The 23,634-nt window shown below is 45.9% G+C and overlaps 1 protein-coding gene across 1 annotated transcript in view; it reads right to left on the bottom strand.

Annotated features, from left to right (window-relative positions):
* SLC25A43 (solute carrier family 25 member 43) overlaps positions 1-13,881 on the bottom strand; it is a 56,976-nt gene extending 43,095 nt beyond the window's left edge. The window contains exon 1 of the mRNA XM_082263504.1: positions 13,575-13,881. Within this exon, the coding sequence (XP_082119630.1) occupies positions 13,575-13,846 (272 nt within the window). The 5' untranslated portion in view covers positions 13,847-13,881. The remainder of the gene's footprint in view (positions 1-13,574) is intronic.
* Between the last annotated feature and the right edge of the window lie 9,753 nt (positions 13,882-23,634).

Here is a 23,634-nt window from a genome sequence, read left to right as displayed (position 1 = left end):
TTTTAATTAAAAAAAGTGTATTTTTTCCAAAAAAATTGCGTTTGGAAAACCCCTACGCAAATACGGTGTGATAAAAAATATTGCAATAATCTCCATTTTATTCTCTAGGGTCTCTGCTAAAAAAAAAATATATAATGTTTGGGGGTTCTAAGCAGTTTTCTAGCAAAACAACTGATTTTAGCTTGTAAACACCAAATGTCAAAAATAGGCCTAGGCAAGTGGCTAGGATGCATGATGATGCTCCTTGGATGTTAGGCCCCTCTATATGGCTAGGCTGTGAAAAAGTCTCACACATGTGGTATTGCCATACTCAGGAGGAGTGGCAGAATGTATTTTGGGGTGTCATTTTTGCTGTGTACATGCTATGTGTTAGGAATATCCTATAAATTGACAACTTTGTGTAAAAAAAAAAAGTTTTCATTTTTTTCCCACATTTTCCAAAAACCTGTGGAAAAAAATGATATGTTCAAACGACCCATAATGCCTCATAGAATATACGTTGGAGTGTTTGCTTTCCAAAATGGGGTCATTTTGTGGACTTTTCCATTGTATTGGTGCTCTAGGGCCTTGAAAAGTGTGATAGGTAGTAAGAAAGTTTTATGTGTATTTATGCTCCTAGAACGCCTGAATGTGCTTCTTGGACGTGGAGTCTCTTTTTGTGGCCAGGCTGTGTAAAAGTCTCACACATGTGGTATCACCATACTCGGAAGGAGTAGCAGAATGTATTTTTGGGTGTAATTTTTGCTGTGTACATGCTATGTGTTAGAAATAGCTTATAAATTGACAACTTTGTGGGAAAAAAAAGAAAAAAAAAATTTTTCTTCATTTTCCCAAGAATTGTGGGAAAAAATTACAACTTCAAAAAACTCACCATGCCTCTTACTAAATACATTGGACTGTCTACTTTACAAAAAGGGGTCATTTGGTCGGTATTTGTACTGTCCTGACATTTCAGGGCCTCAAGAAAGGAGATAGGCAGTCAGTACATCTGGTGTGATCAATTTTCAGTAATTGGTACCATAGCTTCTAGACTCAATAACTTTCACACAGACTAAATAATATACACTAATTTGGGTTAATTTTACCAGAGACATGTAGCAGTATACATTTTGGCCCAAATGTATGAAGAAAAATTTTTTGCAAAATTTCATAATTGAAACTAAAAAAAAGTGTTTTTTCAAAATTTTTGCTCTTTTTTTGCATATATCACGAAAAAAAAAAAACCCCAGTTGTGATCAAATACCACCAAAAGAAAGCTCTATTTGTGTGAAAAAAATGATCAAAATTTTGTTTGGTTACAGTGTAGCATGACTGAGCAATTGTCATTCAAAGTGTGAGAGTGCTGAAAGCTGAAAATTGGTCTGGGCAGGAAGGGTGTCAAACTGCTCTGTATGGAAGCGGTTAAGATGCTTTAAAGATCAAAATCAGAAGTCATTTACAGGCAAACCTGACCAGCAGTTCAGCTCCTAACCTGCTTCAAGCAGATTTTGCACTCACATAGACTTGTATGGTAATACAAAACATGTTTGATGCATATGAAAGCCTATGGACACAAGCCCTAAACATGCTAGTTGCACTTTAGATGCCCATAAATTATACAATCCAATTGTACAAACTTCTTTAGATCTACCATTACCTTTGTAGTGCAGGGCCTGCCTGATTTCATACAAGTTGAATGCATTGGTCAGATGTGCCCTCCTATTAAATAGTTTTGGTAAATCTAAAATGAGATCGCAGAATATAATGCCAGCTTTACAGACTTGGGGGGGGGGGGGGGGGGTGGGGTGGGGGAAATAAAATTATATATCTTTATCTTAGGCACACCAGGGCTTATTTTGGTTGGGTTCAGATACTATAGTTAAAAAAAATCCTGCCCATATACGAGGATATAGCACATCCATATGTCACTGATGTGTGATCATATTTTCATATACTATAGTAAATCAGCCGCACAGTAATCTCTAAGGTCCATGTATTCTGCCTGCACAGTAAAATGCAGTAAATGACATAGCAGCTGGAGTACACAAGCGCTTCTGATTTTTCTTGTATTCATTGCATGGCAGCTGTAGTAATCACAATGTAAACATGTGAATCAATAAGCCCTCAGCAGACCGTTTGACTACTTACTACTAAAAAAGGACCGTCTTATCCACATGGCCAATGACAGAAAGCAGATTCATATCATGTCTAGTGCTCAGTGTCATGTTGTGTGTATATGTCTCATATGACCCAGCTCCTCACATTGTCATTGGCTGGCAAGGAGGTGTTGCGAGTGCTGAGCCCTCCCTGGTTGGAAAGACATCTAACCTACAGTAACTCACTGTCAAGGAGGATATAAACAGAACCAATGCCAACCATGCAACCAAAGAAAAAACAGTTTAGAGGGCAGACGAATGCCTGATATACATGATAAGATTATTAGATGGTTTGTTTTTTTTTGTTTTTTTGCATTGCTAGTCTCATTCGAAAATTAAGAGTTTACTAAATTGACGAAAATTCTGAAGTGATGTATTGTGTTGTAATTTCCAAACAACAACAACTGTACTGATTAATTGAAAATCATACGATTGGGTATCATACAAGAAATTTTCATGCTTGTCCCTTTAGATAATATTAGATGAACTGTAATGATCGGCTCTCAAAAGCTGTGTACTAAAAATAAGATTATCGTACGATTGCTTTGAAATTGGTATTTTTTTTTAATACGATTTTCTGATCGTGTGTTTGGGCCATTAAAGCTGATTTCAGACATTAATCCTCACATATAATTTTAGCTAAACTTAAAAAAAAAAAAAAAAAAAAATCGAAGTTCTGTACCAGCATACATCTCAGTGCAGTTGCTTCAGTAGATGTAACCAGTCCTAGGCACATGATCTGTGTTCATTGTATTACCTGCAGGAGAGGATTCAGTCTAATGATCACTTAAATGAGTTGTAAAGGTAGGAAGGTTTATCTTATTGCATTCTATGCAATAAGATAAAAAGTGTTCTCTGTGTAGCAGCCTCCCTAGCACCCCCTAATACTTACCTGTGCCCCCTCTCTGTCCAGCAATGTCCATGAGTTCCTCGGCCGTCTGGGACTCTCCCTCCTTTACCCTCAGCTTCTTTAGCAAGGCAGTGGTCGTCTTGGAGGTGTGTTTGGGGGTCGTTATTTTGGAATACTGCCCTGCAGCCCAGTCTAAGGAGGGAGGGGATTATGCTCTGCTTCAGTATGTCACAATACATGTTGGCGTTCATGGTTCCCTCAATGAACTGTAGCTCCCCTGTGTCTGCAGCCCCAGACCATGACACTCCCATCACCATGCTTGACTGTAGGCTTTGTACTCCTCAACTGGTTGCCGCCACACACGCTTGACACCATCTGAACCAAATAAGTTTATCTTGGTCTCATCAGCACAGGGCATGGTTCCAGTAATCCATGTCCTTAGTCTGCTTCTCTTCAGCAAACTGTTTGTGGGCTTTTATGTGCAACATCTTTAGAAGAGGCTTCCTTCTGGGATGACAGCCATGCAGTCTAATTTGATGCGGTGTATGGTCTGAGAACTGACAGGCTGACCCCCCACCCCTTCAACCTCTGCAGCAATGGTGGCAGCACTCATATGTCTATTTCCCAAAGACAACCTCTAGATATGACGCTGAGCACGTGCACTCAACTTCTTTGGTCGACTATGGCGAGGCCTGTTCTGTTCTGTTAAACCGCTGTATGGTCTTGACCACCATGCTGCAGATCAGTTTTAGGGTTTTGGCAATCTTCTTATAGCCTAGGCCATCTTTATATAGAGCAACAATTCTTTTTTTTTTGAGATCCTTAGGGAGTTCTTTGGCATGAGGTGCCACGTTGAACTTCCAGTGACCAGTATGAGAGAGTGAGAGCGATAACACCAAATTTAATTTAAACACACCTGCTCCCCATTCACACCTGAGACCTTGCAACACTAACGAGTCACATGACATCGGGGAAGGAGATTGTCCAAATTGGGCCCAATTAGCCTTTTTCACTTAGGGGTGTACTCACTTTTGTTGCCAGTGGTTTAGACATTAATGGCTGTGTGTTGAGTTATTTTGAGTGGACAGCAAATTTACACTGTTATACAAGCTGTACACCCACTACTTTACATTGTAGCAAAGTGTAATGTCTTCAGTGTTGTCACATGAAAAGATATAATAAAATAATTACAAAAATGTGAGGGGTGTACTCACTTTTGTGAGATACTGTATATATCATATGGTTACATGTGTTCACATTATTTAGTCTGTGCCTAGAGGCAAAAGTTTTTTTTTTTATTTTCTAAACACAATCAAACTGAATTAATCTGAATCATTATTATTATTTATACAGGATTTATATAGTGACAACAGTTTGTGCAGCTCATGTAAACACTTAGGGACCTATTTATAAAACAATCACTGAACCAATGTCACTCACTCTGCTGCAGGCTGTATATTTTCTATAAAAGATTAAAGTGATTGTAAAGTTTTGTTTTTAATTATATTTTTTAAAATAACAAACATGTTATACTTACCTGCTCTGTGTATTGGTTTTTACACATAGCAACCCTAAGGCCCCGTTCACACTGGGGCGATCCAACTTCCCCAGGCGACCACAGAGGTCGCGGCGCGCTGCTCGCACCGCGACTTCGGAGCGGCCGGCACGGACTTCATAACATTGAAGTCTACGCAGGTCGCCCCAAAGAAGCTCCGGACCCTTTTTCTAAGTCGGAGCGACTTGTGTCGCTCCTATTAGAACGGGTCCATAGCTTCTGTATGGGAGGCGACCTGTCAGGTGACCAGGTCGCCTGACAGGTCGCTCCAGTGTGAACGGGGGCTAATCCTCTTCTTCGGTCCCCTGTTAGCACTCCTAGCCCTTCCCCTCCACTGAGTGCCCCCTTAGGAAGCTGATTCCTATGGGGGCATTCATGCGTGCTCGCTCCCATAAGACACACAGAGCGTGGCTTAGCCCTGCCTCCAGCCTTCTGCTCACTGGTTGTGATTGACAGCAGCAGGAGCCAATAGCCCCCGCTGCTAGGTCTGAGCCAATGAGGAGAGGGAGCCGAGAGAGTCTCTCGCTGGATTGAGATTGAGGGCAGGTACGTTTTTGGAGGGGGGAAGCTGCTTGCAGAAGGTTTACCTTACAATAGGTAAAGTATAGCCAAAACATTTTTGGGCTGTACTTCCCCCCCCCAATGGATCACAGAAGTACAGTTACTCTGCACTCATGTGACCCGTTATCAGCTGACAAGCCTGGACCGGCACCTGACCCAGCGTCTCAGCCTGAGCCAGCCCCTCCCACCCCCTCCACAGCCCAGCCGATGACTGACAGTCACCAGCTCTCTGCAGTCTGAACTGAGAGATCAGCAGTGTTTGAAACAAGACTTTACAATCACTTTTTGGTAAAAATAAAAAAATAAAAAAAAAAAAAACACACAACCTTCTGCCTTTAGGCTCTATTCAGGCTCCAATGTTGCGCCGACTTTGACGCAACTTTGGATGACTTTGGCTTTGACCAGTGATAATGGACAACTGTTGCACTGTATAACCTTCAGGTATGACTTTCATGCAACTTTTGAGGGTTAGCAAAACTATATGGCCCTCAAGTTGCATGAAAGTCAGACCAAAGTAGTGCATCAACTACTTTGAAGTCGCTGCAACTTTAAGTCTTACATATATGAATGGTTATCATTGGAAACCTTGGAGAACAACTTGTCATGAGACTTTAATGTCCAAAGTTGCATGACAAGTCACACAGTGTGAATGGAGCCTTTAGAACCACTTTAATTCATATGATCTAGTGTCCTAGACACAGTATAATTTCTGAAATACTTCAATGAGAAAGAAAATGTGGCCTCTAGGTGGAGCTGAAGATCATAGAAATTAATCTATTACAATAAATGTGTGCAGCCTGCACCATTGTCTGTGGTATTCATCCAACTGTTTAATAAATAGCCCTCACAGTGTGCATTACACCACTCAAAATCATTACATGCATTTACAAATGTATTACAAAACACATAAGGTATAAATGCATACAATTAAATGTATATATAGATAGCTTAAATGTATGTCATTGCCTGTGTAAATGAGGCCCAAGTATGAACATCTAACTGTATTAGATTATTATAATACAGGATTTATTTATCACCAACGGTGTGTGCAGTGTTTACAGTATAAAAAGGAGCACAATTACAAATCAAATGCAAGACAAGAATGTAAGGACCCCTGCTTGTGGGAGCCTACAATCTAAGGGCCCTTCACACTCATCAGTACCGCAGTACAAAAAAAAAAACCCACCTCCTAAAACCAGTCAGTTGTATTTTTTAAAAAAGTCTTGCTTGCTGCAAGTTTGGTTCACTTTTATATTATCCGCAGGCATTTGAATTGCGACAAACAATCGTCTAAGATTAAGGGCCGTGGACCTATTGGGCATGAATCCCGCCTGATCCTCATGGATAATGTGAGTTATCACTGAATTCACCCGCCGTGCCAGAACCTTAGCTAACAACTTAACGTCCGCCTGGAGCAGTGAGATGGGTCTGTACAATCCCGGGTCCATGGGCGATTTCCCAGGTTTAAGCAGAAGCACAATGCTCGCCCTAGACATGGACTCCAGCAGTGTCCCAGCCTCTCTAGCCGCCAGGAACACCTCCAACAACTTCGGCAGCAACAGCCCCGAGAAGGTTTGATAAACCTCCACGGGGAGGCCATCATCCCCGGGTGCCTTGGCTCCTGGAAAGAGAGCCAATGCCTCCAACTCCTCCTCCGTAATGGGTGCCTCCAGCCCCTCACGCTGTTCATCCGTGAGTTTAGGAAGTGATATGGCACTTAAATACTCCTGCAACTCCTCTGAAGTGTACGTTACCCTTGTGGAATAAAGATCAGTGTAGAACCTAACAAGTTCCGTCATAATCTCCTCCTGCTTATTCACCAAGTGCCCAGTTGGTATCCGAAGGGCCCCAATGGGGGGAACCGAGGGGCACGCCCCCACCAAACAGGACAGCAGGCGGCCCGTCCCCTCCCCCTCTTCATAAAACGTGGTTTTAGTAAAAAAACGTTTATCAACTTTAGATCGGATTTCCCCCAACCACACCGATTGAGCCGAGAGCCAGGCTGCCTTCCTCTCCTCAGTAGGGTCAGCAATATATTCCTCCTCCAACCTCTGCGCACTACTAGCTAACTGTTCCTCAAAGTGCTTAGAGACCCTGTCTGAACTTTCCGGATGTGAGCAATCAACACCCCCCGGAGGAAGCATTTGAAGGCATCCCATCTCGCGATCACATCCCCGTGGTGGCCATGGATCTCAAAAAAATCCCCAATGGCAGCAGCAATGCCATTATCCTGCAGGAACAGCTTCAGCCAAAACGCGTTGAACCTCCAGGGGGCCCTATTTAAGACCACCCGGGGGCGCACCGCAAGCTGGACCACCGGCGGAGAATGATCCAAGATTCCCCTCAGGGCATATTTCGTCTCCTCCACAGCAGGGATGGCAGCCCTATTACACACACAGAGGTCAATCCTAGACAGGGAGGAGTGCGTCTTAGAAAAACAAGAAAACTTAACCACCCCAGGATGCTTCAAACACCAAACCTCCGACCATTCCACCTCCTCCAAGAAGCGGGAAAGGGCCATGCCCCTATCAGCAACCGAGGAGGGGGGCGGCGGATGCCTATCCCGGGCGGGGTCCAAAATACCATTGAAGTCCCCCATAACAATTAGCGGGGTGTCCATTTTGTCCAGCGTGAAGTTAAGCAATTTCCTAAGAACCAAAGATGAGAACGGAGGCGGAATGTAAACCACCGCCAACACACATGTAAACTGAAACAGTACACAATGCAAAAAGACAAACCTCCCCTCAGGGTCCACCTGCACCCCCAGCTCCCGGAAAGCCAACGCCCTGTGAACCAGAACGCCGACTCCCCTGGAATACGTGGAGTGATACCCCCAACCCACCCAAGAATATCGCAAACAGCCCACAGTGTCCCCCTGCAGGTGTGTCTCTTGTAGGCCTATGATGGCCGGGTGATGTTTCTTCAATTGTTTAGCAATCATGGCCCGTTTTACTGCGCACCCGAGGCCACGGACATTCCATGAAATTACCGGTACTCCAGCCATGTTAATGGAGACAAATATTGTGGGGCCTTGGCCCCCCCGACACCGCCCTCGTGCAACAGAGCAGTGAGTGATGTCCAGCAATAAAAACAATAGGAGGTATGGGGAGTTTAGGCATACAATCCAAAAAATCCAGTGTGGGTGAAGTTCTCTCAAAAACAAAAATGAAAAGCAAGATGAGAAGTCTCAGTACAGCAAGGCACAACGGTGCCTCGTCACAAAACTGAAAGCGGGCGGGCAGACCAGTCCCGGTGAACCCGACAACGGCTGAACAGTTCAGTGTTGTCCACCCGCCCAAAAACGCACAACCGTGTGAAGAAACCATGACATGCCACACCAAAAGTGTGGGTAGATACAGCAAAGCCCAGTTATTCATACCTTGCGTAGAGCTTCACTATCCAAACGAGCAACTGTAAACGTCCCCGGCCGGGCCAATTGTAATCCAAACTTGTAATCACATGCATAGGGGAGCAAACCCCAACTCAACAGGAACTGATCATGCCATCGCTCCTACTCAGTCTCCCGGATCCTCAAGGTGTCTGCGGCGGAGAGCGGGCTTGTGCACATCCAGCCAATTCACCGCGTCTGCGGCCGTGTCAAAAAAGTGTGCCCTTCCCTCAGCCACGCAGGAGAGCAGGATACAGCATAGCATATACCAGTCCAATGCGGCGAAGTCGCTGCTTCACATCAATAAACTTTGCTCTTTGCTTCTGCACCTCGGCCGAAAAGTCAGGGTAGAATAACACTCTGACCCCATTGAATCGTATGTCTGCCTTCTCTCTGGCCAGCCGTAGGATCTTCTCCCTATCACAATAGTGGAGTATTTTTGCAAGCATTGGCCTGGGGGCATTGCCAGGCAGGGCCCTAGTGGGGACCCGGTGTGCCCTCTCCACAGCGAACAGGGGGGAGAAGGAGGCCCGTTTAAAAGTATCACACAGCCAAGTCTCAACAAAATCAGTGGGGTCCCTGCTCTCCACCTTCTCCGGGAGCCCCACTATGCGAACATTGTTGCGTCGCAACCGATTCTCGATGTCATCCGTCTTGTCTTTATTCGCCTGAGCCTGCCTGGCCGTAGCCCTAGATTCTGCAATCAGAGCAGGTACATGGTCTTCCAAGTCGCAGATGCGACTCTCCGCCGCTGTAGTGCGCTCACGAATTTTCTGCAAGTCCTGTCTGAGGAGGGCTACTTCCTCTGTGAGACGCCCCAGCCTGTCTTTCACTGTATTCACAGAAGCAGTACAGCGATGCACCGCTTGTAGAATTTGGCAGAGAGTGGGCTGGTCAGACTCCTGAAAGTCATCCATGTCCATATCCAGAGCGGGCTGCTCTGGGATCCCTGTATCCCCCAGACCGCATGTCACATCCCCTGGGGTCTGAGTGTCAGAAGAGTGAGCAGAATCGGCTTCTCCAGCTCCCTGGATGTCACAGAGCCGCTTCGCATACAATAGTATGTCCCCTGCATTGTCTTTACCCCCATTCCTTGCCGATTTAGACTTGGTGCTGGTGTCTTTATTCTTCGCCTGCCCTCGGGAGGCAGGCTGCGGTGTCCCAGGGCCGGCGCCATCTTGGCTGGCAGGGACAGCTCCACTGCCTTCTTTCTGCTTGCTCCCTCTCATCATGGCGGCTCCGGATCGCAGCATGCAGGGTACCGCTGCGCTCAGGGGAGATAGAGGCAGATGATTCCGGTGTTCAGGATAAGGTAGCCGGCCGGGACAAGGAGTGAACTACCGGATTAGCGGCGGGAGCTTCGTGAGCTGCGACCACTCACATGCCCGTGCGGCCACGCCCCCTTGGTTCACTTTTATAAACAGCACCAAAATCGCAGCTCCCCGTTGAAAAGAATAGAGATAGTGCCAAAAATCCACTGCAGTTTAATTTTTTTTGTCACTTTTCCACGTTTCACAGGTGCATGCTGGGAGTCAGAGTCCGGCGGAAACACTGAAAACGCATCAAAAAAGTTTTTGATGCATTTTTTCAGGGGACGTGGTTTGCAGAGTGCAGGCTGGGGCTGCCCCTTACTCCCATCTCACATTTGCCAGGCAAGGGAGTGACAGCCACCCTACACCATTGTGTGAAACTGAGCTAATTGGTCAGGACAGAAATTATGGATGGCTTTGCATCAATCAGCAGCACTGAAATGGTTAGCTCAGGAATTGAATCAGATTGTCATCAACCAGATTACGAGACTGTGTGGCAGAACCGAAGATGTTAACCACTTGCCGACCGCCGCACGACTATCTACGTCGGCGGTCAGCCCCTCACAGGCAAACTAACGTAGGGCTACGTTGCTTGCTTGTGAGGGTCTAGGGAGCGAGCGCGCGCCGCCGGAGGCGTGGTCACGGACCCCCCCGCGCGTGTGACCAGCGGACCCGATGTCCGCCGGACACTCGGCGATCGGCGGGGGAGAGGGAGAATGTCAGGCAGCTTGTGTAAACAAGCCACCTGTCATTCTCCTCGCTGTAAAGACAGTGATCACATGGATCTACTATGTAGATCCGTTGATCAGTTTCCTTACAGCTCAAGCCACAGCCAATCACAGTAGAAAGCACGCCCCTAGGGGGGTGTCAATGGTCCGATCTGTCCGCCGCAATACCGCCAAAAAAAAAAAAAAAAAAAAAAAAAAAATCGCAGATCGCCGCCATTACGCGTTAAAAAAAAAAAAAAAACAACAAAAATGACAAAAATCTTTCCCTTTGTTAGTAAACGCGATAACTTTTGCGCAAACCAATCAAAATACCCTTTTTGCGATTTTTTTTACCAAACATAGGTAGCATAAAACAAATTGGCCGAAAATGTTAAAAAATTTTGATTTTTACATTTTTTTGGGGGGGAATTTCATATAAAAAAATGTGAAAAATATTGCTATTTTTGCAAAATTGACGCTTTTTTTGTTTATAGCGCGTGATCAAAAAAAAAAAAAAATCGCACAGGTGATCAAATACCACCAAAAGAAAGCTCTGTTTGTGGGAAAAAAAGGACGCCAAATTCGTTTAGGTACAGCGTCGCACGACCGCGCAATTGTCCGTTAAAGTCACGCAGTGCCGAATCGCAAAATACCCCCTGGTCGGAATGGGGGTAAAATCTTCCGGGGCTTAAGTGGTTAAAAACAGGTGTAGCGCTCCCTAACCCAATGTGTTCTTCACTTCTAACTTTTGTCTGATGGCTGCAACCAAATAATTGTGTTCTCACAACTGCAAACGAAATTAAATCAATGTTGGCTGCATACAGGAGCTTGTCTTAAGTTTTAGTGTAAGTGGATATTATGCAATAAATGTGAAACCTTTACAACATCCCATTGTGTGGAGTGTATCTTTTATACTGAGGGGACATGGGGGAAAGGAAGTCCAGACAAAGCCAGCTCAGTGAGGATAGAGGAGAGTGAAAGGAGATTGAACAACTGAGGAGTCTGGAATTAACCCCAGCAGGGGAAGGCAATTTTAGACCTAGAAACAGGTCTAGACTGGAGGTGAGTCCAGTGGTGAAAGGTGGAGGGAGTCATTGCACAACACAATTGTATTAACTGAAATCCACAAGGGTGAAGGTGGAAAAACTGCAGGATTTCAGAAGCGCATTTAAAAAAGGGAAAAATATCTGAAAGAAGAAAAGCACTACGAATTGAACTAGAATCATTGGGAATTTGTTTTATTTGTTTCATTTGTTTTATTTTATTGTACACAAGAAATTTTGTCACTGAGTGGCGGTTCACATAGGCGCGACCCGACTTTGCCGGGCGACCTGTGAAGTCGCGGTGCGCAGCTCGCACCGCAACCTCGGAGCGGCATCCATTGACTTCATATCATTGAAGTCAATGCAGGTCGCCCCAAAGTAGCTCAGGACCCTTTTTCTAAGTCAGAGCGACTTGTGTCGCTCCTATTAGAACGGGTCCTGTGCTAATCTAAGGCAGGCGACCCACGGCGACTTGTCAGGCGACCAGGTCGCCTGACAAGTCGCCCCAGTGTGAACCGGCTCTTAATATTGATAGCAGTTTTGTGGTTTGAAAGTAAGTTTTTGATTTAAAAACATTATTTGGATTGCACATGGATAGGCGCAGCCAATATTTTTGATTTTAGAAACAAAGATGTGATTGACAATTTACTTCCAAACTATTGATCGTTTTTTTATTCTTTTCGTGAAAAGTTAATTGGTAAAGAAATCAATCATTTATTGAAGCGTGTATGGCCACCATTAGGTGTATATTTGATTAACCACTCTACTACCGCTCACGGTAATAGTACTGCGGCAGAGTGGCTCGTTCCCGTCCAGTCACGTAGTATTAACGTGACTGGACTCCTCCCCTTCTGGGCGGCGCTTGCGCGCCGCCGGAGGCTCGCTCCCGCTGTTTTCATTCACAGCGGGAGTCGGGCCAGGGGAGGAGCAGCGGCGATCGCCGCTGCTCTTACCCGATCGTCGGGGATCGAGTCTGGAGATCCGCCCGCTGTGTGTAAACACAGCGGGCGGATCTCCATAGTGACAGGGAGTGACAGATCGGACTGTTCAGCATAGCTGGACATCCGATCTGTCCATGAATCACATAGTCACCTCCCCCCTACACGTCAGTAAGCACCAGGCATACATTAACCCCTCCCTCTCCAATAAAATTAACCCCTTCCCTGCCAGTGTCATTTTTACAGTAACAGTGCATATATATAGCACTGATTACTGCAGTAATGTCACTGGTACCCCCAAAAGTGTCAAAAATGTCAGTCAGGGGTCCGGTCTGTCCGCCGCAATGTCGCAGTCCCGCAAAAAAAAAAAATCGCAGATCGCCGCCATTACGCGTTAAAAAAAAAACACCAAAAATGACAGAAATCTTTCCCTTTGTTAGTAAACGCAATAACTTTTGCGCAAACCAATCAAAATACGCTTATTGCGATTTTTTTTACCAAACATATGTAGCATAAAACAAATTGGCCAAAAACTTTTAAAAAAATTGGTTTTTACATCTTTTTTGGGGGGAATTTCATATAAAAAAAATGTGAAAAATATTGTTATTTTTTCAAAATAAACGCTCTTTTTTTGTTTATAGCGCAAAAAGTAAAAATCGCACAGGTGATCAAATACCACCAAAAGAAAGCTCTGTTTGTGGGAGAAAAAGGACGTAAATTTCGTTTGGGTACGGCGTCGCACGACCGCGCAATTGTCAGTTGAAGTCGCACAGCGCCGAATCGCAAAAAGTGGCCTGGACGGAAGACAGCAAAATCCTCCGGTTGTAAAGTGGTTAAAAAAAAAACAACTCAGCACTGTTAACATCAACATGCGTCAGGTTAACAAAAGCAATTCCCCAATGAGAAAATCACATTGTTCCACATAATGCTAAAAAGGTTGGTATTATGGAACTAGCGTGGGCTAGCTGAGGCCCACCACTTATGTGTCAGGGCTGGCAGGCAGGTTTTATAAGGAATGGGAGGAAACATAGATGACAGCCCAACCCCATGGAACCCCCCCCCCCCAAGTTCATCATGTTGCACTTACCTGTGATAGGCTGACAGCTGAACCGCACTGTATGGGAACAGGCGCACACATGCAGTCAGGTTTCCCTTCCAGAATGCCCAGGGCCCCTCTGCCTTGTACACCAGTCGGAATGTATTGAGGAAGCCTTGCTTGGAGTGGTAGGTGCCCACTTGTGTAAGAATCTTCACCACATCCAGGGGGGCGGTGGCTGTGCGGCTCAGTACTCCAGCTACCCCTCCACACAGTGTGCTCTGCCAGGAGGTCAGCCTCGGATCCCTCTTTAGACTGGCCATGTACCGTGTATACACTGCGTCCTATGTATATGAGGACATGTTAGCACAGCAGAAGATCTCCACACACACTCACTCCTGTACACAAGACACACACACAGCCACACACTCCTATATAGTGTGTGCTGTGAGAAAATCCCAATTGATGACAATGTAATTTCGTCCTATACAGTATCTCACAAAAGTGAGTACACCCCTCACATTTTTGTAAATATTTCATGATATCTTTTCATGTGACAACACTGAAGAAATGACACTTTGCTACAATGTAAAGTAGTGAGTGTACAGCTTGTATAACAGTGTAAATTTGCTGTCCCCTCAAAATAACTCAACACACAGCCATTAATGTCTAAACTGCTGGCAACAAAAGTGAGTACACCCCTAAGTGGAAATGTCCAAATTGGGCCCAATTAGCCCTGGTGTCATGTGCCTTGTTAGTGTAACAAGGTAGGTCTCAGGTGTGAATGGGGAGCAGGTGTGTTGAGTCAGCGGAGAAGCGCAAGGTCTCTAACATCCACCAGCTCTGTGATGTCATCATGGAGGAGTGGAAGAGGACTCCATTGGCAACCTGTGAAGCTCTGGTGAGCTCCATGCCCAAGAGGGTTAAGGCAGTGCTGGAAAATAATGGCGGCCACACAAAATATTGACACTTTGAGCCTAATTTGGACATTTCCACTAAGGGGTGTACTCACTTTTGTTATCAGCGGTTTAGACATTAATGGCTGTGTGTTGAGTTATTTTGAGGGGGACAGCAAATTTACACTGTTATACAAGCTGTACACTCACTACTTTACATTGTAGCAAAGTGTAATTTCTTCAGTATTGTCACATGAAAAGATATAATAAAATATTTACAAAAATGTGAGGGGTGTACTCAATTTTGTGACATACTGCAAGTACTCACCTGGTAATTGCACAACCAACCAACGGGTGAAGGGATGGCAGGGAGGTGGGGAACCCATGGCCTAGGCGCGATCCCGTTTCCTACTCCATCTCCCAAAGCACCATGGATCAGCTGGTCTAAATTGGTGATTCAACCTGGAAAATCATGTCCATCTATGCAACACTACAAGTCCCCGAGTAATGGCGGCGATTCCCCGGCCCAGCGGCATCCGACGTCACTGAGCCGCCGACACGCAATAGACACTGCGCTGCCGGCTGCCATCTCCTCACCTGTTTGTTGTTGTGCAATTACCAGGTGAGTACTTATATTGGGATCCTGAGGAGTTTCCCATGAGATGGCTCTTGCTATGGACACTCACTGTGTCTGTACCACTTGGGACAGGTAAATATACATATACATACAATTTTTGTCCATGGGAGGTCTCACTCTGGAGACCTTTTTGCCTGCACTCTGGCCAGAGCTACGCTAATGGCCGGAATACACAATAAGAAAATCGGCTGAAAATTTCCGTTCAGCGAAGGATCGGCCGATATTCTACTTGTTAATGCCCAACCATTAGTGACCGATATCGATATTGTGAACGAAAAATCCCGTTTGAAAAAAAAATGAAAAATTCTGTCGTCTCGTTTGCGAACGAACGATATTCTATACGCTGGTGTTAAGGTCGTTCATTTAAAATCTGTAGAACATCATCACGCATGCACTGTTTCGATGGTCAGCGGTCAAACAGTCGGGCGATATTCGGCCTGTGTATGTTGGCAACGTTTTCGACCAACGAACGCTTTTTCATAAGTCGGTGATCGGGGCGATATTCAGCCCATGTATTCCAGCCATTAGTGTCTTACGTTTGTTTGTTGTTTAGACAGATATACCCTGTTATGTTTAACCACCTCTTGTAATTTATAGGACCGATTGGCTTTTTGGTGATCCTTGAGGGCATCTGTTTTAGCCGAGGCCTGGGAGAGAATTTTTCTGCTGAATCTTTTGCGGAATTTTTTGCTCTACATAGGAGTTTTTAAGCTGGATACACACTATACAACTTTTGTTGTTAGATTTCCTTTAACTATGTAGTGCAAGAGCCTGCCTGACTGCATACAAATTAAAAGTGTTTAGGTTAGACCTCATATTTATATGGTTTTGGTAAATCTAAAGGTAAAAAAATCTAAAGACAATTGTATAGTGTGTATCCAGCTTAAAGCCCCGTACACGCGTACCGATTGTCGGCCGTAAATATTCGGCCGCCGAACGATCGGCCGATTGTCGGCTTGTTAGTATGATGCTTCCGACAACCGACAGCGACTTTTCGGCCGAACAGAATCTGTTGTGCAAGCATTAAAATTTTTGTTGGCCAACGCCAGAACAGCCGATTGTTCGCCAGTCAGTACAGAACAAACAGCCGATTAGCAAGACTGGGCATGCTCAGAAAAGAAAAAACACAAGGAAAACTAACCATCACATGACATAATTTCTGCAGTCGGTTGTTGTTGGCCGACAAAATTCATGTGCAGTCTTTTGCAGTTTTCAGCCGACAGGACAGCACCGGACAAAAGACGGCCGATCGTTCGGCCAACATTCGGTATGTGTGTACGAGGCTTTACTCTATGTCGGTCTACATATGGCCCACATCTAGCTAGCCCTATATTCAGGGACTCTACCTGTGCTGTATTCCTGGTGAGACAGGCACTCAGGATTCAACATTTCTATATATTCCTGAATGTGCATTCAGCAATGTGAGTATTGTTTCTGCCACTGTAATTATATGGATATGGGTAGGATACTTGTACTGATATCTATACCTTATACTTTATAGACCTAAATACTGTGTTCAGACCTATCCCTGAAGAAGGAATTGCTTTTGTTCTGAAACATGTTGGGTATGGATATGGATATGCTAGTGTGAACATTAGGTTGGATCTACAACTGTTTGTTTACCTAACTGAACCAGTGATATACCTGTACTCATACAGATGGTTTATCATGCTTGTTCCTATTTGATGTGTATTGTGATTTTTATTCTCATGTTAATAAATACTATGTTATTATCATATTACACACAGCCACGCTCCTGTACACAGGAAACACACACACACACAGCCACGCTCCTGTACACAGGAAACACACACACAGCCACACTCCTGTATCGGGGGACACACACACACAGCCACACTCCTGTACACGGGACACACACACACACACACACAGCCACGCTCCTGTACACGGGACACACACACACACAGCCACGCTCCTGTACACGGGACACACACACACAGCCGCGCTCCTGTACACGGGACACACACACACAGCCGCGCTCCTGTACACGGGACACACACACACAGCCGCGCTCCTGTACACGGGACACACACACACAGCCGCACTCCTGTACACGGGACACACACACACAGCCGCACTCCTGTACACGGGACACACACAGCTACACTCCTGTACACGGGACACACACAGCTACACTCCTGTACACGGGACACACACACACACAGCCACACTCCTATACACGGGACACACACACACACAGCCACACTCCTGTACACGGGACACACACAGCCACACTCCTCTACACGGGACACACACAGCCACACTCCTCTACACGGGACACACACAGCCACACTCCTCTACACGGGACACACACACACACAGCCACACTCCTGTACACGGGACACACACAGCCACACTCCTCTACACGGGACACACACAGCCACAATCCTGTACACGGGACACACACAGCCACAATCCTGTACACGGGACACACACAGCCACAATCCTGTACACGGGACACACACACACACACACAGCCACGCTCCTGTACACGGGACACACACACACACAGCCACGCTCCTGTACACGGGACACACACACACAGCCGCGCTCCTGTACACGGGACACACACACACAGCCGCGCTCCTGTACACGGGACACACACACACACACAGCCGCACTCCTGTACACGGGACACACACACACACACACAGCCACACTCCTATACACGGGACACACACACACACAGCCACACTCCTGTACACGGGACACACACACACACAGCCACACTCCTGTACACGGGACACACACAGCCACACTCCTCTACACGGGACACACACAGCCACAATCCTGTACACGGGACACACACAGCCACAATCCTGTACACGGGACACACACAGCCACAATCCTGTACACGGGAGACACACACAGCTACACTCCTGTACACACACAGCTACACTCCTGTACACAGGACACACACAGCTACACTCCTGTACACAGGACACACACAGCCACTTACCAAACAGGTCACCCTGGGTACACACTTCTCTAGTAGCTCTGAGTCCACTGAGACATCCTTATTGGTATTCGGCAGCTCAGTGTTTTCTTCCTCATCATTGGACAGTATACCGACAAGCCCCGCCCACCTTGTTGTATAAGAGCGGGCACATGGCGGCTGAATAGGAAGGATGCATGATTTGGGGGCGGATATTACGTTTCTATTGGACATTGGCTTTGCAGACATTGCCAGCTATTGGTTATTACCAGGTGTAATTGAAGTGAAAGGAGTGACGTGTGATCGGACTGTCCTATGGAGAAGCGCTGTTACTGAGGGTGTGTGCTGTGTGTCGTGTAGCGGCAGCGGGTCATCTAATGATAGAGAGCGGTGTCACCACCATGTGATTGTACTTTCCTCATCCTCTATGGTGTGAGGAGGTTAGGAATACATTGCATTGGTTAGGCGGGATCCGTGCGGTGTGCTGATTGGACTGGTAATAGGAGTGATATTTCCTCTGATAATGTATTTCCACTTTTGCAGACAGTTTAGGATAACATCCATTCATATTTCATGCCCCTATTCACATAGGATCATTTAAGGGTTGCTTATCTTTTTACTTGCCTAAAGCTGTGCTCCAGCTGGGGAAAAATAATTAGAAGTCAGCAGCTACAAATACTGTACCTGCTGACTTAACCACTTCAATACTGGGCACTTCGACCCCCTTCCTTCCCAGGCCAATTTTCAGCGCTTTTACAATTTGAATGACAATTACGCGGTCATGCAACACTACCCAAATGAAATTTTTATAATTTTGTTTGCACAAATAGCTTCTTTTGGTGGTATTTATTCACCGCTGGGGTTTTTTATTTTTGTGCTACAAATGAAAAACGACCGAAAATTTTGAAAAACAAAAAAAATGCGTTTTTCTTTGTTTCTGTTATACAATTTTGCAAAGAAGTAATTTTTCTCTTCATACATTTTGACCAAAATTTATACTGCTACATTTCTTTGGTAAAAATAACCCAAATTATGGTATATTATTTGGTCTGTGTGAAAGTTCTAGAGTCTATGGTACCAATCACTGAAAATTCATCACACCTGATGTGCTGACGGCTTATCTCAATTCTTGAGGCCCTAACATGTCAGGACAGTACAAATGTCCCCAAAATTACCCTTTTTTTGGAAAGTAGACAGTCCAGGGTATATAGCAAGAGTCATTTTTTTTTTTCCCCCAAAATTCTTTGGAAAAACTAAAATTTTTTTTTCACAAAAATATCATATTAAGCACTTAAGGACCAGAAGGTTTTGCCCCCTTTAATGACCAGGCCATTTTTTGCGATTCGGCATTGCATTATTTTAACTGACAGTTGTGCGACGCTTTACCCTAATAAAATTGATGTCCCTTTTTTCCACAAATATAGCTTTCTTCTGGTGGTATTTGGTCACCTCTGCAATTATTAGCACCGGTTCACATTGCAGCGACGCTACTTCGCACCGCGACCTCGGAGCGGCCGCCACGGACTTCATAACATTGAAGTCTATGGCGGTCGCCTCCGGGTCGCCCCAAAGAAGCTCCGGTCCGGACCCTTTTTCTAGGTCGGAGCGACTTGTGTCGCTCCTATTAGAACGGGTCCGCAGCTTCCCTATGGGAGGTGACCTGTGAGGCGACCAGGTCGCCCTAGTGTGAACCGGCACAAACAAAAAAGAGCAACAATTCTGAAAAAACAAACAAAATTTCACTTTCTGCTATAGAACATCCCCCCCCCCAGGAAAAAAATAAAAATCAGATTTTTTCATCCTTTTAGGCCAATTTGTGTTCTGCTACATATTTTTGGTAAAAAAAAAAAATCCCAATAGGCATACTTTGGTTTGCGCAAAAGTTATTGCATCCACAAACTAGGGGGAAGATTTGTCATTTTTATTTATTTATTTTTTACTAGTAATGGTGGCGATCTGCAATTTTTATTTTTTTTTGCGGGACTGCAACATTGCGGACCCCCCAACTGACATTTTTGACACTTTTGGGGGGACCAGTGACATTACTACAGTAATCAGTACTAAAATTATGCTCTGTTACTGTAATGTCACTGGTAGGGACGATCAAATGGTTAAGTGTGAGCCTAGGAGAGTGTTTTCTAACTGTATGAGGGAGGGACTTGTGGAATAAACACAGAGACCTGTGTTCATTCCAGAGAGAACAACGGTCTGCTGTGTTTACAACAGCAGACCATTGTTCTTTCTCCATGGGGAGCGATCGCAGGTGCCCGGCGGCAATCGCGGCTGCCGACCCCCATGGATCAGCTTCCCCCCTCCCTAATGGGGGTGCGTACCTGCGCCCCCAGGAGCGCTCCCGCGGTTCACGCACCCGAGCTAGCCTGCCGCAGTATATCTTGGGCGGGCAGTCGGCAAGTGGTTAACAAGTTATTCCTCACACACGGCATTGCCATACTTGCAAATACACCCCAAAACACATTTTGCTACTCCTCCTGAGTATGGCGATACCACACGTGTGAGACTCTTTCACAGCCTGGCCACATATATAAGCACAACATCCAAATAGCACCTTCAGCCATAGGGCTCTTTCACACGGTCTGCCTCCGTAGGTGGATCTGTGCTGCTCAGCAGGGATCGATCCGCCGATCCCCGCTGAGCCGGCGGATGACAGCTCCGTCTCCGCTTGCAGTGCGGAGGGGGAGGTGTCACTGCTCCCGCTGCTCTCTATGGGGGATCGGATGAGAGCGGACCGCATGTTCGCTCTCATCCGAGCCAATCCCTGAACGGATGGAAAAATAGGGTTTCCATCCGTCCGGATTTCATGGACAGGATCGGATACGGATGGCAGCGGGTATCAGCGGAGATGTCTCCGCTGACATCCGCTGCCCCATAGAGCTGCATGGAGGATCCGATCAGATCCGCCTAAAAAACTGACAGGCGGATCTGATCGGATCGCCTATGTGAAAGGGCCCATAAAAATCTTTAAGACCAGGTCTTCTTCTGGCCCTTTTTGTTTACAATTAAGGGCTCTTTCACACAATGAGTCCATTGGACGGACTCCGTTTTTCTCAGCGGGGGATCGATCCGCCGATCCTGCGCTGAGCAGGAGGATGACAGCTGTGTCTCTACTCTGTGTGCGGAGACACAGCTGTCAGTTCCCTATGCATCTCTATGGGGGAAAACGGATAGGAACGGACCGTCGGTCCGTTCTCATCCGATCCCATCCGATCTGATCCGCTGGACGGATGGAAAATAGGGTTTCCATCCGTCCAGATTTGACGGATCGGATGTCAGCGGACATGTCTCCGCTGACATCCGATGCCCCATAGGGATGCATGGGGAGACTGTTCAGATTCGATAAAAAAACGGACAGGCGGATCTGAACGGTCCGACTGTGTGAAAGGGGCCATAAAATCTGTATTTTTGCTAGTAAATGACTTAGAACCCCCAAACGTTAGATATTTTTGTTGCAGTGGCCCTGGAGAATAAAATGGTGGGTTTTTCAAATTATGTCACACAGTATTTTCGCAGCAGTTTTTTCAAACGCAATTTCACACACTAATGCATAAATACATTTTTTTTTAATTTCAATGCACACAGAGACAATATAATACCCAAATTTTCGGTAAAATATAAAATATGGTGTTGTGCTGGGTAAATAGATACTAAACATATCACACCTTAAAATTGCGCACGCTAGTGAAACGGCGCTAAACCTCAGTATTTGAAAATCTCCATATGCGACACTTTTTAAGGCTTTATTGGTTACCAGTTTAGAATTACACAGGTGGTCCCAGCATTAGTGGGATTAAACAATGTCCTATCTTTGGTATTAGGGGAACTATTAGTGCCCTGTCGTTGGTGTCAATGGGAAATGTAGTGCCACAGCATTTGTGTCAGTGGGAGGAATAGGACCGTACCATTGGTACCAGTGGGGAGAAATAGTGCCCCATCGTTGGTGTTAGTAAGGAGGAATAGTGCCCCATTGTTGGTGTCAGTGGGAGGAATAGTGCCCCACCGTTGGTGTCAGTGGGAGGAATAGTGCCCCACCGTTGGTGTCAGTGGGAGGAATAGTGCCCCACCGTTGGTGTCAGTGGGAGGAATAGTGCCCCACCGTTGGTTTCAGTGGGCGGAATAGTGCCCCATCGTTGGTGTCAGTAAGGAGGAATAGTGCCCCATCGTTGGTGTCAGTAAGGAGGAATAGTGCCCCATCGTTGGTGTCAGTAAGGAGGAATAGTGCCCCATCGTTGGTGTCAGTGGGAGGAATAGTGCCCCATCGTTGGTGTCAGTGGGAGGAATAGTGCCCCATCGTTGGTGTCAGTGGGAGAAATAGTGCCCCATCGTTGGGGTCAGTAAGGAGGAATAGTGCCCCATTGTTGGTGTCAGTAAGGAGGAATAGTACCCCATCGTTGGTGTCAGTAAGGAGGAATAGTGCCCCCATCGTTGGTGTCAGTGGGAGGAATAGTGCCCCATCGTTGGTGTCAGTGGGAGGAATAGTGCCCCAAGGGCCGGATAAAGGCAAGCAAGGGACCGCAGTTTAGACACTGACGTTCTATCTGATTGACTAATCTAATGACTAATTCTAAACCTACTCTCACCCACATCACTATACTTCTCTATTCTGCAGCTGCTCCAGGCCAGGAAGGTGGCAGGCAGAGTGGTCAGCGGAGGCATCAGTGTATAGAAGAGGCACCCGACAACAGAAGCTCCATAGTAAGTCATTTCCCAGCCAATGTCGGCTTCCTCCTGCTTACACAGGGTGGTGCTGGACTGAGACTGGACTGTAGCGACTTCAGAATAAGTAAATTATATAGATTTTATTTTATTTCGTTTTTTTCTTTCTCTTTACAGGGCTGGATATATTAGGCTTAGAATGTGGCTGAGAGTAGATTTAGAGTTAGGTTTTTGCCTTTACTTCCACTTTAACCCTTGCAGTGGGGTATTTTTTTCTTTCCAGTCCAGAGTTCAGCTTTAAGTGCCGGTTCACATTTATGCGATGCGGGAACGCTGCGAATATGCAGTGTGATCCCGCATCGCATCCACACCTCTGGCAGTTCACACTGCCATATGCGATAAGCAGGGGGTGTCAATTAAAAGTTAACGACACCCCCAGTTGCGATCACATATCGCAGTGCGATCTGCAAGTTCGCACAGAATCGGATCGCACTAGTGTGAACCACTATGCGATCCGATTCTGCTGCGGATAAAAAAAGCCTCATGTGCGAGTTTATTGTGGATGTGGTGTGAATTCACCCATACATTCAGTGTATGGCTGAAATTCGCACCGCACATGAGATCGCATGTAATTTAGGAGCAGTGCGCTCCAAATTACATGCAATCTCTGCAAACGCACTAATGTGAACCGGGGCTTAAGCGTAACTCCACTTTTGTTGAGGAAAAAAAACCTTTCCCTCTGGGTAATCTCTGTACATTGCAGATATTTTAACAATCTTTGTTGCAGATTCCTACCTTTTTGTTATGCTGAAGAAATCATTGTTTGTTCCTCTGTGCTGAGTGGGTCAAATGGGAGTGGTTTCATAATTATCCGTCAGCTGTGGCAGCTGCAGGGCTCTAATGAGGAAAGCTGCTGGGCCTGCATCCCTTTAGACGTGTTCCTATTTGGGA

Source organism: Pelophylax lessonae (assembly GCF_965119305.1).
Source record: "Pelophylax lessonae genome assembly, chromosome: 7".
In the NCBI taxonomy this organism is placed as follows: Eukaryota; Metazoa; Chordata; class Amphibia; order Anura; family Ranidae; genus Pelophylax; species Pelophylax lessonae.
Note: the sequence above shows the minus strand (reverse complement) of the source record. Positions and strands in the feature narration are given on the sequence as shown.